The sequence below is a fragment of the Leopardus geoffroyi genome, chromosome A3 (assembly GCF_018350155.1).
Source record: "Leopardus geoffroyi isolate Oge1 chromosome A3, O.geoffroyi_Oge1_pat1.0, whole genome shotgun sequence".
NCBI classification, from domain to species: domain Eukaryota; kingdom Metazoa; phylum Chordata; class Mammalia; order Carnivora; family Felidae; genus Leopardus; species Leopardus geoffroyi.
In genome coordinates this window covers 32,918,646-32,933,376 of record NC_059336.1, presented here as the reverse complement: position 1 = coordinate 32,933,376, position 14,731 = coordinate 32,918,646, and the positions used below count along the sequence as shown (strand labels likewise).

The following is a 14,731-nucleotide window of genomic DNA, read 5'->3' as shown; positions in this document are numbered from 1 at the left end:
CCTTCTTTGGGTCTGATTTCAACACAAGAGCACAGAAGCTCTGCCACTGTGAGAGTTCACTCTGAGCGGCCTAATTTGACTTCATTCTGCTTGGGCTTCCATCCAATTGGCAGATGTCCTTGCAGAAGCTGATCTCAGACACTTTCCCTTTCTAATTTTTTGGCACCGTTGCCTCTGTTGCATGGGATATCATCTCTGAAACTGTATCTTGGGTTCCCCAGGTTTTGCTTGTTTTGGAGCTTTAGTTTTTCTCTTAAATCTTTCTCTTAAATCATGAACCCCCAAAGACGTTCATGTGAAATACTAAATCATTGGTAATTCCTTTGAGGCAAATATGAATTATCAAGTGACTTGCTTGCAAATTTCCAACCATTCCTTCCCTTTTCCCCACCTCCCTCCAAAATGAGTAACTTCAGAAACAAAAAAATGCAAACACAAGGTAATCATCATGAATGCTGTACAAATGCACCATTTTCTTACAGGTTGGACTTTATAAAATGAAATGCCAGAGCTCTGATATTTATTATCTAAAATAGGTTTAACATTTGGAGAAATGTGTTCAAACACATAACCTTGGAAAGAAAAGCAAGCTGATCGAACAGAGAATAGGCAGTGGGCAGAAAACATGATGGGCACAATTTTTCTGTGTGTTGGACAAACTTAGAAAACTGGGCCCTTCTGAGCATAAAGAGCTCCCAGATGAGGTAAAAGTTAAATACAAATCAATTTCCAATTCTTCATGAGAGCCATTATATATCAATTTTAAATATACATGACCACAATATTAATAACAAAGAAATCTTATGTTTTATTTAATACTTTGGCCAGACCAGCCCCTTTGAAGGGGTCACTACTTTAGGAAAGAAGAATAACAAACCATCATTCACTTTCCTGCAGGTTCATCATTTTCCCAATTATTTCTATTGGTCCTGCTTTATTCTTTCTGCAAATTAAGGGGTAGTAAAGTGTTTCGATATTAGATCAGCAATGTCTGGTTCTTATCCAAATATTCCACCTAATAAGGACGTAAGTTCTCATGGATTGGACAACCACTCTGCAACATTCCTGAGAATTGAATAATATAATAATCTTGAAAGTCAGCAGAGTGGATTATCCACTTTTTTTTTTTTTCTGGACTTGAACTTGTGACCTTAACAGTAGCACTGCAAAAAAGCAAATGTGCTAAGCACTTTGCCAGAGTAACCTTCCATGTAGACTTTTCATCTTAAATACACACAACTGGAAACAACTACAATTTTTGGAAAATTATGTACAAACCCAATACTTCTTTTGATTACATATAAATACAAATTAGCTATCTTTCCTAAAAAGTGGTTATAATAGTAAATAAATACAAAATAAATCTGACCATTATACTTCATGTGCTGGGGTTGAACCCATATAAAATGTACAACTAAATACATTTTAAAATCTTTAAGGAATAATTCTCTGATTAAAATATTTGTTTTCCCAACTTCTTTTCGTAGATATAAATATATTTTCAAAATAGCTGTTTTTTTTTTTCTCCATTCCATTCCATAAATAAAGTCTTCATTGGGAAATATTAAAGTGTCAACTTGGTTTTTTTTTTTTTTTGCTTTTTTCTAAAATATATATATATATATATATTTATTTATTTTATTTTGCTGTGCTAACGACACCCACAACCCTCCACAACCATGTCCTGATAGTTCTTTAATACGACCTTTTCATTTTCATCAAGGTACAGCATGGAGATAGCACTGAGTTCCGTTGGTACACAGCATGCCTTAGGAATTTTAGAATTAACAGAGTTGACCAACGTCTGAACAATGGCGTGATTAGTGGAGTTCAGGTGATCTGCCAGGGGAAAAGGGCATTCCCCGTGGCAATAAAAGGCATGGTACCCTGGGGGAGCTACGATCCAGTCATTCCACCCCACGTCACTGAAGTCCACATACAAAGGGTGTCTCTTACAGCTGGACTTAAGGCGTTTGCGCTGTTTGTGTTTTGCTTGACGCTTTTCTCTTTTGTGGAGAGGGTGCCCTTTCCCGTCGTGGCCAAAAGTTACTAGCAGTGGCCTGATCTGTGACCAGCTGTGCTCATCTTGGTGCAAAGACCTGCTAATCCTGACGTGTCTCTTGGAGACACCTTGGTTCTCCTCCAAGTGGGTCACTTCCACCACAAATCCGTGGTTGGTGAGTCCCTGTGCGGTCCACCTCATCACAGCAGGGGTGACGTCAAAACTCTCCCACCTGCTTGTGTTCTGATTCACCAACCTGGTGTCCAAAAGTCTGGTCATAGGGAACTTCAAGTTGGCTGTTGCAGGTTTTATAATTTCATAAATATTAATTCGGTGATGGAAACTGCTATTGTTTTCCAAAGTTTCCTGCATCTGTTCCCGAAAAACCTGAAGTTCTGCTGAGGTGATAAACTCATCGGTGGGGATAGAAGTTAAATTAAAGAAGAATCTCCGGGTTGTTTTTCCACTCATTTCAGGCAGTTCTTCCACAGATTCTAATTTGATAGAGAAAGGTGGAAAAGGAGAAGAAAAAACTCATTCAGTAAAATAAGTAACAACAATCTGATGATATATGAGAATTTGTAAACCTCATTTCAGGGTTTGATTCAACCCATGTAAAAGTTTGCAACCAGAAAATAAAAAACTCCCCTTTCAACAAAAAGGAATCCTCCTTTTTCTGTGTGTTTATGTCAACATGCACACCATGAAGCAAAACTTCACAATTCATTATTATGTTTTTAATCCAATACATGAATACTGCTTCCAGGTGGCTATAATAATGGGGGAAATGGTGAAGCATTTCTTTGGAATTCACAGACTTTAGGGCAAAAAAAAAAAAAGTCAGCACTATAGTTAGTAGAGGTCTAATGAGTGAGGATTTGAGGAAATTATTGCATTTCTTAAAAAGAAAAAGGCTTTAATGTCAATCCCTTAAGCGGTATTCTAAATCATTACTCTGCAATTTAGATGATTTACAAATCTCGATATACAGATTTCAGTTTCCTAATTAAAGAGTCTGAAACTCAACATCAACGATGACATTTTGCAAAGCACACCCTACTATTTTACTCCAAGTCCAGAGACAAAGGCATTTACAGGGATCGACTTCTTTGGAAGCATAAGGGTGGTACTACGACACCCGTAGTAATTAAGGCCAGACAATTTCAAGAGAAGGAACTTCCCAACTGTTGTCTGTTCTCTCACCTCCTTATGACCTCAAAAGCCAAATCTCATTTTAGATACTTTTGGGGGGGAAAAAAAGGACTCTCTTCTGTTTTTAATTCCTTTGTCCTTATAAAAATAATAATAAGCCATATTAAAAACATACACCTACCAAATAGACACAAAACCAAAAAAATTATGAAAATTTACAATACCATTATATTTGTGACATAAGGGATAATGTCATCCTATTACAGAATAAACATTCTATATCTACTATCATCATTTCAAAACAGCCATTGAAGTGGGCTGTGCATAAAATGTCTTTCTGATTTAAGATTCCTGAATTTAAATTTTAAGGAGTACTGTTTTCCAAGCAAACAATAAAATATACCATAGCACCTTGAATGTTTTTGTCTGCAAATCATCAAAGGTACACGTTATCATTAAATTGGCAGTAAATACCAATAAGATTTGAGACATTTGGGTTTATTTTCTTCTAGCTTTACCACATCCTTGCCCTTTCATTATCTAAAAACCTAACCTGCTTCATTCAGGATCCAACCTAGGTGCTACCAAAATCTGTTTGGCCCTATCTTTCTCATAAGAGGAAATCATGGTTGTATTTCCCCTAAGTCAAATAGCTATAAGCTGAACACAGAGAATCTAGATGTGTTAGCAGAGCAGAATCACTTCAGATCACTCACTCAAAGGTTCTACTTGTGTAAACCTTCATCATCAAATCACCATTCATCAAGGCAAGGTAAGTGGAAGTGCCAAGTTCAAGAGGGACAGTTTACAAGAAATTACGGAGTAATGCTTTAATGTGATGCTTCTCAAATTTTAGTCTTCACACAAAACTCCTAAGACAACTTCAATCTCCAAATGCAGATTCTGATTAAGTGGGCCTGGGTGGAACCTGCGATTCAGCATTTCTAGCAAGCTCCCAAGTGAGGTGATGCTGGGAGCTCATGGACTACCCCTAGGGGGTCAAGATTTTAAAGGATGCTTTTCACATTCAAGTGCAAATTCCAGGAGCATATTTTAAAGTGACTTTTGGTCAAATAATACAAAAATGAGAAGAAACACTAGTGTTGGCCAAGGAGTAAGAGGTGGGCCCATGGAACAGAAAGATCTTCCAAAGCTCATCTATTTGGGATGTGGAGGCTATCAGCACAAGAAGTAAACCCTCCATGGTCCCCTCGTGGCTGCCAGTCTACACCTGTCAGGAATACCTTTGGGGAGCCATCCACACTCTAAACCTCACTCTAAGCTGATGGTACTTCGGACCAGGTACTATTTTCAACAACCAATCAGATCAGGGCTCTCCTTAGTGGCTCCAACAAGTATCAAGGATTGTGTTTAGCTTCTTTCCTTCTTTCCTTTCCTCTAATTCAGGAGCCCTCCAATGTTTCCACTGAAGGCGTTCTTTCAGCAGAGAAGCCAACAGATACCAAAGAAAAAAGGAGTAACATAAAATTCAGCAATGTCCCCCAGATTTAATGACATAAGGCCACATCTGGTTTGAGCTACTGACTTCTCTGATAACCAGCACACCTAAGAATGCTCTCTTTTCTTTTAAAGAGGAGGAAGGAAAGGCAAATTATTCAGGGCATTTGCTGAACAGTTGTCATAAGAAGGTGTCCAGAGAAATACCAAACAAAAACTCTGAATCCAAATCCATAAATGAAAAAGAAAGAAGTAATGAACATACACAGACACATGGACACACACACACACACACACACACACGCACACGCACACGCGCACACACACATAGCCAGTGGATGATAATGAAGGGGCAATCACCAAGACCAGCATGAAAGACAGGTAAAATGAGTAAAGATGGGTATAGAAGAGGAATAAAACAGAATAACCCTCCCTAAGATACATGTAAGACTGAATCATATAAAATTGCCACCAGATTTGATTTGACAGGGAAAAAAAAAAGCCAGCAATTTAACATACTTCAAAATCTCACTGGAGGTTATGTGGCAAAAAAGGATATCATTTAGCAACCTTACCAAAGGGAAGAACAGCACTATTAAACAACAGTACTGTGAAGTAATGTGAAGACCTTTCCCTGACTTGCCAAGCTTCATCAAGAACCCCTATTTGTCCTTAATACAAAGGATGCTGTGGTGATGCCCCTGTAGATTCAGGCTACAGAGGCAAGTCAGAAGGTCACAGAAAACCCCAAACCCAGGAAAAAAAAAACTACTCAAGTTTGGGGCACCTACCACCATGTCCCTTGATCTGCAAGGAATGAATTAATTCTTGAGGGTAGAAAAATCAAAACCTATTTCAAATAAAGTAAAGTAAAAGGAAAAAAAGCTGAAAATCATCATACCAAGCCTAGAGATTCTGAAAATATATTTACCGAAATAGGTGATGTATGCTTTTTGGAGGCTTATATAGTTGTTAATTCTCTTGTTGAATAAGCTGAATTTGTCAAGGGCTTTGGGTATTTCGGCCTATTTTAGACCTTTATTTATTTATTTATTTATTTATTTCTATTTATTTTTAATTTATTTTTTTTTTATTTACATCCAAATTAGTTAGCATATAGCGCAACAAATGATTTCAGGAGTAGATTCCTTAATGCCCCTTACCCATTTAGCACATCCCCCCTCCCACACCCCCTCCAGTAACCCTCTGTTTGTTCTCCGTACTTATAAGTCTCTTATGCTTTGTCCCCCTCCCTGTTTTTATATTATTTTTGTTTCCCTTCCCTTATGTTCATCTGTTTTGTTTCTTAAAGTCCTCATATGGGTGAAGTTCTTATCTAAACAGATGGAGCTATGGCTGCAAAAATGTGGGGTTGGTAAAGAAAAATAAGGCACCAGTGACATTTGACCTCTCCTCTAAAAGTGAAGTTCTAACTTAATCATATACACTGTCAATTATTCATCTACATCAAAATAACAAAAGATGAGGCTGAATTCTCTTAGCCACACTGGGTTCCCTCTGGCTTCCTCTTCCCTAGACAAGGGGGAATATAGGACATAAGAGAAATAAATCATCATGATAATGTAATTAGTGTGCTTAATGCTTCTTTGTGCCATATCTGATACTAAGATCTTTGACATGAATTATCTCATAACGGATCAATTAGAGAGGAACTCTTATCTCCATTTTGGAAATGAAATAGTTGGACCTCACAGAGGTTGTGTGACTTTCCTAAGGTCACAGAGCTAGTAAATGAAGAGCAGGGTTATGAGCTTGAGTCTACTGTAGTTTCCAAGTTTCTGGCCACTAGATGACACTACCTAACATGAGGGAAGAGTCAAAAACTCAAGCAAAAGTCAAAGCCATCAGGGGAAACTTTAAATTTAATACAATAATAACCATAGGGTGAGTTCTTTCCCCACCAAAGGGGATAGAAATGTACTACCACCCAAGTATGGTGGAAAGAAGAAAGAACTAAAGATCAGGAAAGTAAAGTGGCACAGACTACTCGGTCATGCAGATTTTATTTGGAACCACTGATATTTTGCAGCTGCCTTTTTGTCCTAAAGAATGGGGAATTTAGCAAAAAAGTGAGTTATCATTAAGTTTTGAGAAGTCTGCAACATTCTTTGGACCAAAAATGACTATTAACCTGGGAATGCTGTAGCTAATCAGTATGGTTGGAAATCACTGCCCTTCAGTGAAAGTAGCTAAGAATAAGAAACACTACTTTCTAGAATATAAAATAAGGGCAAGAAAATTGATACATCAAGGAGAAAATAATATAAGATAAAAAGGTTAAAAGGAAACAGTCTTAAAAAAAAGATAACAAAAGAAATGGCAAATATAGGGAAAGTATGGTCATCCTCACTGACCCTGATCTGGCTTCTGCCCACCCTTAACTCCAACGCTCTTGGAATGATCATGTGCCCTCTTACTGTCCTCTGACTACTTGGTGAAATACACAAAGGCAAGTCTAAGAAAAAGACAAAATAGCTCAATGAGAAGGGATCAAGGAAGAATACACAGGAGCCACTAAAAGAGGACAGAAAATATTAGCGTAAGAACAATTATTGGTCACCAAATCCTCAATCTCCACGAGGATTTCTAAAGAGAATGCCTGTTCTACTCGATGGGGCCTTTCTTAACAAGACTAAATACCTGGGGATCCTAGGAAAGCACATCAGGTAAGCATTGGTTTGTGGGCTGTACGTGCCAAATCCTGCGCTTACACTGGGCATTTATGATACAAGTTCTCTCTCACAGGGTAATGGCTGGATATTTTCAAGATAATTACATTTGTGGGAAAAGGGCTAATCTCTATTTGAAGCCTTTAGTCATAATTCCATTGTTTCATGCAAAAAGAAGTCTGTGTCCTTCAGGGTCTAGAGAGCAAGCACATGGTCCTTCTGTATTCCCTCCTGACAGGAAAGCATAGAGACTTTTTGCAGGGCCAATGAAAGCAACCAATTTCAATGTGTTTCTAACTACAGCAAGCACAGAGCACTCTTTCCAGTTGGAGAAGTGATTTTTCTATCCTCAGTGGCAGGAGTGCAAGGTCTATGTGGCCAAAGCACTTTTTAATGACTGAAAAAGAGAAAATTATTGCAGCACTTGGGCTCTCCTGAGTGAAAAGTATTGTACAGAGGACTAGGCCAAGTTTAATAGGAGAAATGACAACAGGTAATTTTTGTCTCAGATCGCCTACCATGTGGTCCCATTATCTTCATACAGTGGTTGAGATCTAAAAACCATGATATCTCTTGTGTTGTAAGTTCACCAAATCATCCAGATCTCACCCACAAATGAAACCAACAGGTAATTCCTGGAATCGAGCCCTTACTCCCCTACCAAACAAATGCCCATTAAGGCAGCATGAGCCAAGTTCTGCTCTGAAGCCAGCTGCCTTAATTGCATGGTTTATTAGAAGATTTTTGGTGCCACGCACGGCACAAGGATGTTTATAAAAACCAAATTCTGGGTAACAACAAAATGAAATGGCTTCAAAAAGTGCATTATGTGGTCTAATAGTGATATACTAGTCATAACAAGAAAAGAAATGGATCTGATGAAATTTGAGGCAAAAATTACATGGCTTTTCTGTATCATCTAACTGCACTAAGATCTGACATTACTATAAATTGACTTTAAGCAGGTTGGTAACTTCTGTATTATTTTGCACATAACATTTATGCTTTTAAAGATATAAATTCTGACCTATAAACTCAAGCATGCTATTTAAGCTAAAATAACACTCAAATAATTTGTAGCCTGTTTAGTTTTGATGAAGCCACTTCTAGAGGAAGAAGGAGAAAGGCACAGACTTCACTGATGGAATCCTGCAACTCAATGTTTTAGGTGTCAAAAGACTTAAATGTTCTTCCTTTTAAGTTAGAAGAGGCACACAATATCTTCCTGGCCTTAAAAATAAAGTTAAGAACGATTCCAGGCTAAATGTCCAGGAGAGGTGGCTGAAATAGCTATTCTTGTTACTTTTCTATGCAGAAAAACAGTTCTAAGCAGCATCAGCTGGGAATGACGAGCTGCATCTATAATCATCCCAAGGTTATGTTGACAGAATGTACAGGAATGAAAACATTTCTACATATGACAACAGACAACTTCCGCTTCAGTGAATGACTCCTGAGGGAGTAGAAGGCTATCTTCTGTCTTTTCCCATTGGATTGCTACTGCAAAAAGCACCTCACTTGGAAACGTGCTGAAAAATGAACTGATTATCAATTCAGTGTCCCCTTCAGAACATACAGCTGCTTTGATGAAGTACGTTTTGTTATGCAACTTGCCTTTGGGACTTCTTCCCAATGCCAAGTGCTGTTCTCACAAGTGTAGTTGCCCTTCACACTGGCAGAAAAGGCCTGGCTGTAACATTTCTTATTTGTTTACAACAGATCACAGATTTCCACTTGAAATTTACCACCTCAACAGGGCTAGGCAAGAAAAAGGGAGCTTTACTCCCAAGTCTCCAGTAACCTACAAGTGGCTGCTGTCTGATACACAGCTTTGGACCATTCTCTAGTATTTGATGAAACCTGTTCTCGATTTGGAATGTATTAAGCCAAAGTGGCATTTAAAAGTGTAGAAAAAGAACTAAAGTGAAACATATTTTTACTAATTGTTCTAACTTGGGTACAACAGATGTCAATAGCTGTTCTAAGACATTTCAAATCCACTAAACGTTTTTCTGATGAAACAAGCAGAAATATCCTACCTTAGGAAAACCACATCCAGTACCATAAAAGAAAAAAAAAATCCACATTTCAATGCACATGAAAAAAAAAAAACAGGCAGCTGCTGCAAAACTTTTATCTGAAGGCTTGCCTTGTCTCTACTAGGGAGTTCATCTCAGATTTAAGCACAAAACAAGAAAGTCATTGTGGAAACAATAAGATTGATTGTGGGATTGATCTCCCACGGGGATTAGATAGGGATTCGAAATCTTCCAAAGCAGGCCCAGATCAACTGTAAATTAGAAAGACTTTGGGGCCCGGGCTTTGATTTTTCAATAGTATCTCTGAAAATTCTGCCCTTGGCTGTGTCTGGCCTAAAACCCTGGCTTAAGCAGGGGAAGCAGATTTACAGGGCAAGGGCTTCCAAACAGACTTAAAGAGATCCCAACCTGCCCCCCTTCTTTCCATTCTCCCCCTATGAAATTCTTGCACGTTTAGCTGACTAGGGGCATGCCTTTTGCCCTCATCTTCCCCATCACTTGATTTCTCTCCAGTTCCTGGAGGAGGAGTCGCTTTTCTGGCTGCAAGCCAGGAAAAGGGTGCGGATTTACCAAAGGGGAATCCCTGGCTCCCGAACCACACAGGCAGTGCGTTAAAGCCAGGTTCCGAAAGGTTCTTACAAAGTCAAGAATGGAAACGTCTGCGGAGTCCTGGCCAAGCTGCCTTTCCAGGGATGCCAACGCTCAACCCACGGTGGGGAGCGTTGGGAGGTGACTCTCCGCCCGCATCTCCGCCCCCACTCTCAACTCCACACCTCACCTTCGTGGTGGAAACTGCGCACGGTGTTGGCGAGGCTGGCTGCCCTCTCCAGCCGGTGGTCGGGGGCGGGGGCGCCCGGCTGGCCCGAGTGCCGGCGATACAGGTCCAGCATGTAGGGGGGCACCACGGCGTCCCTGCTGGGGGTGGGTCTCCGCTTCAGGCCGAACATGCTGAGCAGCCGCAACTCAAACTCGCTCAGGACTTCGTCCGAGGGCTGGGACGAGGAGCGGCCAGTTGATGCCGCGAACTTCCTCCGGCCCAGCTCGGGAATGAGGCCGGCCGCGCCGCCCAGGAGGACCTGGGGAAGCAGCAACGCTAGAAGACAGCGGGTCCCGGCCACCATGGTCGACCTGCGGACAGGGCCGACGTGAGTCACCGAGTTCCCCGCCCAACCCTCACCCCTTCCGCCCCCGCGTCCCCAGCTCCCGCTCGGTCTGTTGCCTCCTCCTCCAGGGTGCCCATTTGGTTTGCAACACTCGTGGGGATACTTCAAAGGGGCTGAAGCTTGAACGTTTGGGAGAATAAAAAGCCCCGAGTTCCTGAGCCCGAAGGCTTTTCCTCTTCCATCCCACTCTCACCCATCTGACACGATTTGCACACACACACACACACACATACATACACACACACCAGAATCAATGACTGTCACCTTTTTTCTGTGACACTGGCGCTGACAGCCAGTGCAGGGAACCTGGGGAAACCACCGCTTGGTCTGACACCTCTCCGTTCCCTAAACAAACCCAAACACATTGCCCAGCTCGAATATAAACACGCACTAATGGTGCATGTGACTTCCTTAGAGGCACTGTATAGAACTTCCTGATACACGCGCGCGCGCGCGCACACACACACGCACACACACACACACACACACACACACACACACACACACAGTCTATAACTTCCAGACCCAGTTAACTCAAGGCCACAACTTCCCAAGCCACTTGCAACTTGTGCCCCCCCCCCCCACCCCTGCCTCTAACCTCCGAGGTGTCAGGACAGGCCACTGCAACCCCTTCGCCCTCCCCCCTCCCCCATGCAGTCAAGATACACATGTATATTCCTGGAGTTACGTAAATAATATCTATTAATTCACGTATCAGTAGAAGGTGACATTGAAGTACTATTCCCCTCGCATTCTTGGAAACAGAGAGAACCCCAACTTCTAGTATTCTCCTAAATGGGACTTGACTGAGTAGAAAGCCGGTCTTCCTGAGAAACTTGAAGAAGGGAGAAAAGACGGCCATGGTAGGGCGTAAAGGCTGGCAACTAACGGGTGAAATCCAGGGGCCACTTTCTCGAAGGGATTTCTTTGATTTTTTTTTTTAAGTCATCTAAGTGTTAACAGCCCTAATAAAATACTGAAAAGAGGGAAGGGAGGAGGGGCGGAAGAGTGCGAGCCAGGAGGGCCAGGCTGACGGTCGCCTGGGGCGGTAGGATGTGGGCATTCCCGCAGGGGCTCGGCAGCACGTGGACCTGGAGGGGGTCTGTTTACGTCCGGCCAGGCCCGGCCCCCGGACGGGCTCGGCTGCAGGGGCCGCCCGGGCCCCGCGCCCAACCCCCCAGTCCCAGCCCGGGGCCCACGTCCTCTACCTTTAGGAGACCGCAGACCGTCTAAGAAGCACGCGGGGACACGTCCATTGAAAGAGCCTCCACATGGAAAAAGCTCTGGTCGAAGGACCTGGCACAGGGACTGGGTTCCCTTCCTTTGCCACCTCCTCCTCCCGGGTGCCGGCGGGGCAGTCCTTCTCCTCGCGCAGGGAACGGCGTCTCGGGGTCGGGCCCGGCGGCGGAGTGGAGGTGCGCGGGGTTCAGAGACGGCGAGGCTGGGTCCGCTGGGGCAAAGGCACCAAAGCGAAGTGGGGAGCGCAAGCTATTCTCCCTGCAAGTTCAAGAAGTCTCCAGCCAAGTGCTGACACACAACAACAGCGAGCAGGGGGAGGAGTGCGGGGAAGGGAAGGGAAGGGAGAGAGGAAAAGCTGGTGCTGTCGTTGTCCTTAGGAACCAGCGCCCGCGGGACGCGTGGCCCCGCGCGGGGCCGGCTGCGGCACTCGGGGGGCGAGGGTCGGACGCTCCGCGCTAGCTCCGCCGCGGCCCATGGCTCGGGGCAGCCATCCTGGGAGACGCCAGGTCCGGGCAAGGGCGCAGCGGCGATCTCGGTGCCGGGCGAGTTGCCCCCCCGCATCACTCTGCCTTACTCCAGCGCACCCCCATTAGCGCTAACCAGCTGAAACCCCCGCGGCTCCGGCGCTCCGGCGTCCTCGGGCGCATTCTCCGGCGAGTGGAGCCGAGTCCCGGGCCGCCAAGGCGGGTGGCCGCGCTTTCCCCTAGCTCTCCTAGCCCCCGGGCCAAGCTGCGGTGCGCTTTGTGGCCAGCCTGGGGTCCGCTCACACGTCGGCCGGCGCGTCGCAGGCCCCCGAGCTCCGGCAGTAGGTGATCGGCATCGCGGCGCTCCGGCTCGGCTCCCGGCTCCCCGGCGCTCTGCGCGCCGGTCCTCGGCTCTGGCGCGGCCCGGGCAGCTGAGGCCACGGCGCAGTGGCGCGCACGGCCGGGCGCTCCAGCCCGCGCGAGGTCTGCGGCGCGCTGGTGCCTCGGAGCCCCCAGTAATCCGCGAGACGCTCGCCGCTCGCCGCGAGGTCGTTCGGGTCGGTGGCGGAGCCTGTGGCTGCTGATGTCCGGCGGCGGCTGCCAATCCCCGGCGGGGTGTGGGAAGCGGAGCGGCGGGCGCAGCGCAAGCCGGGCGCAGCGCGGCGGGGCGAGGACTCCGGCGGCGACGGCGGCGGCGGCGGCGCCGTGGCGCGGCGCTCGCGGCTTTTAAAGGGGACGCAGCCTGCCGTCTCCCTCTCCGCGGAGGCCGAACACCTCCCCCTCGGTGGCGCGGCCCGCCGGGGATCCCCGAGCGGGCGGGAGCGGCGCGCAGGGGTGTGGACGGCGCGCCGGGGCAGCCGCGGCGGGGTGGGGCCGAGGGCGGGGACGCGTGGCTGCCGAGGGGGGCGCTCGCGCCTCCAGCCCCTGCACTCTAAGGGGAGAGCAACTAGAGCGCCTGGACGCTCGCTGGGACTGCAGGGGCGAAATTCTTAACAAACACGGAGTCTTTATTTCCCACCTGGCCCGTTATTCAACTTTCAGTTTGAAGTTTTTCGGTAATAGACGACTAAAAAATTTTTTTAGAAGTCCTCAACCAAGTTACAAGTCATCTTGACATAGGCTTAGGTAGACACTTGAGTGTTTCCCCTGGGTAGGAGAATTAAAAGAACACTGGAGGTTGCAAACTAGGTGTCCTTTAAATTGTAACACATACGGATATACATAAGTACGTATGAAAATGCATGAGTCCGCATTTAGATTTATATATGTATACATTTATGTTTATGTAAATACACTATTTTATTCAAATATGCATGTAATATACAAAAATACTCGTATATGTCTCTGTCAATATATACATATATATAAATATATGTGCTAACCAAAGCACATTTCTATACGTCTATATACCTATATATGCGAAACAGATGTCATCCTGCCATACATACTCACAACGTTGACTCTTGTGTGTGTGGTAGTGCGAGGACAGGATATTATTTCTTTCTATTTCACTTCATGCTTTGTGATATTTATCTTGCCCAGCTCATAAGCAGGCGATTAGCAGCTCAGAGGAAGGTAAAATAATGCACAGTGTGAACCAAGCATACAAGACTATTCTGGTTTGAGACCTTAGAACCTTTGACCCACCAGGCCCCAGCAGCAAGTATATAACATATGGTCAGTTGTCTTCCTCAGCTGAATATTCCCCAAATCTGCTGCACCATGGAGTCTCCAGTTTAAGCCTTTCTGTCCCTCCCAGGATTCCAGGATCCTCCATGCATAACACATCCAGGTTGCCCAAATGATCCCAGAAACCAAGGGCAGAAAATTTTTGGAAACACCAGATCAGCAAAATCAACTCTGCCTGCACAGAACCTACAGCCTGCAAAGCAGAAAAAGTCTGAAGCAGGAGCTCATAACAGCGTATTATCCATGTGTATTATTTTTTCAGTTGGGAAGCTAAAATAATTCTAGGTTCTGCTCACGTAAATCGGATTAGCAACCCACAGAGGGGAATTAGGCACTTGCTGTTTCTGAAAGTATAAAGGTCAAATAAGGTATTTCAGAGGAAGCCTGCCTACTAGGAAAATAAATGGGGTGGGGGAGGGTAAAGTATTGAGGAACGTGCTACTTTTTTCTCCTTGAAAATAAAGTGTTATGGAAGCTGATTGTCCCTCGAATCATTGGCCACCAAACAAGTCGGCAATAGAACATATTCTACTGATAGACACTTATGTTAAAAAATGTTTATTGTGCTTCCAAAGTGATTTCCTTCCATATCAAGTTTAACTGAGAAATTAACAACTGTTTCTGTCATAAGCGAGATTTAGAAAACAAAATAACTTATGAGACCTGAATCATATGTAGCTTTTAAAGAGGAGGGGAAAGATGATGGCTGTTGGATGCTCCTCGAGTAAAGATGGAAAATAAATCTCTGATGATGACATCAAGAATGTCTTGCAGCTTTAGGCCATCAACTTGAGAAACAGGAACCTTGTCGGTTTATGAAATGGTCTTCGATACT

General features: G+C 44.4%; 1 protein-coding gene across 1 annotated transcript; it reads right to left on the bottom strand.

The window, feature by feature from the left end:
- Positions 1-453: 453 nt before the first annotated feature.
- On the bottom strand, positions 454-12,935 carry BMP2 (bone morphogenetic protein 2). Its single transcript, XM_045445277.1, has 3 exons — positions 11,713-12,935; positions 10,120-10,469; positions 454-2,496 (listed from the first exon to the last, which is right to left on the bottom strand). The coding sequence occupies exons 2-3, from the start codon at positions 10,460-10,462 to the stop codon at positions 1,652-1,654; spliced, it is 1,188 nt and encodes a 395-aa protein (XP_045301233.1). The 5' UTR covers positions 10,463-10,469; positions 11,713-12,935; the 3' UTR covers positions 454-1,651.
- Positions 12,936-14,731: the final 1,796 nt, after the last annotated feature.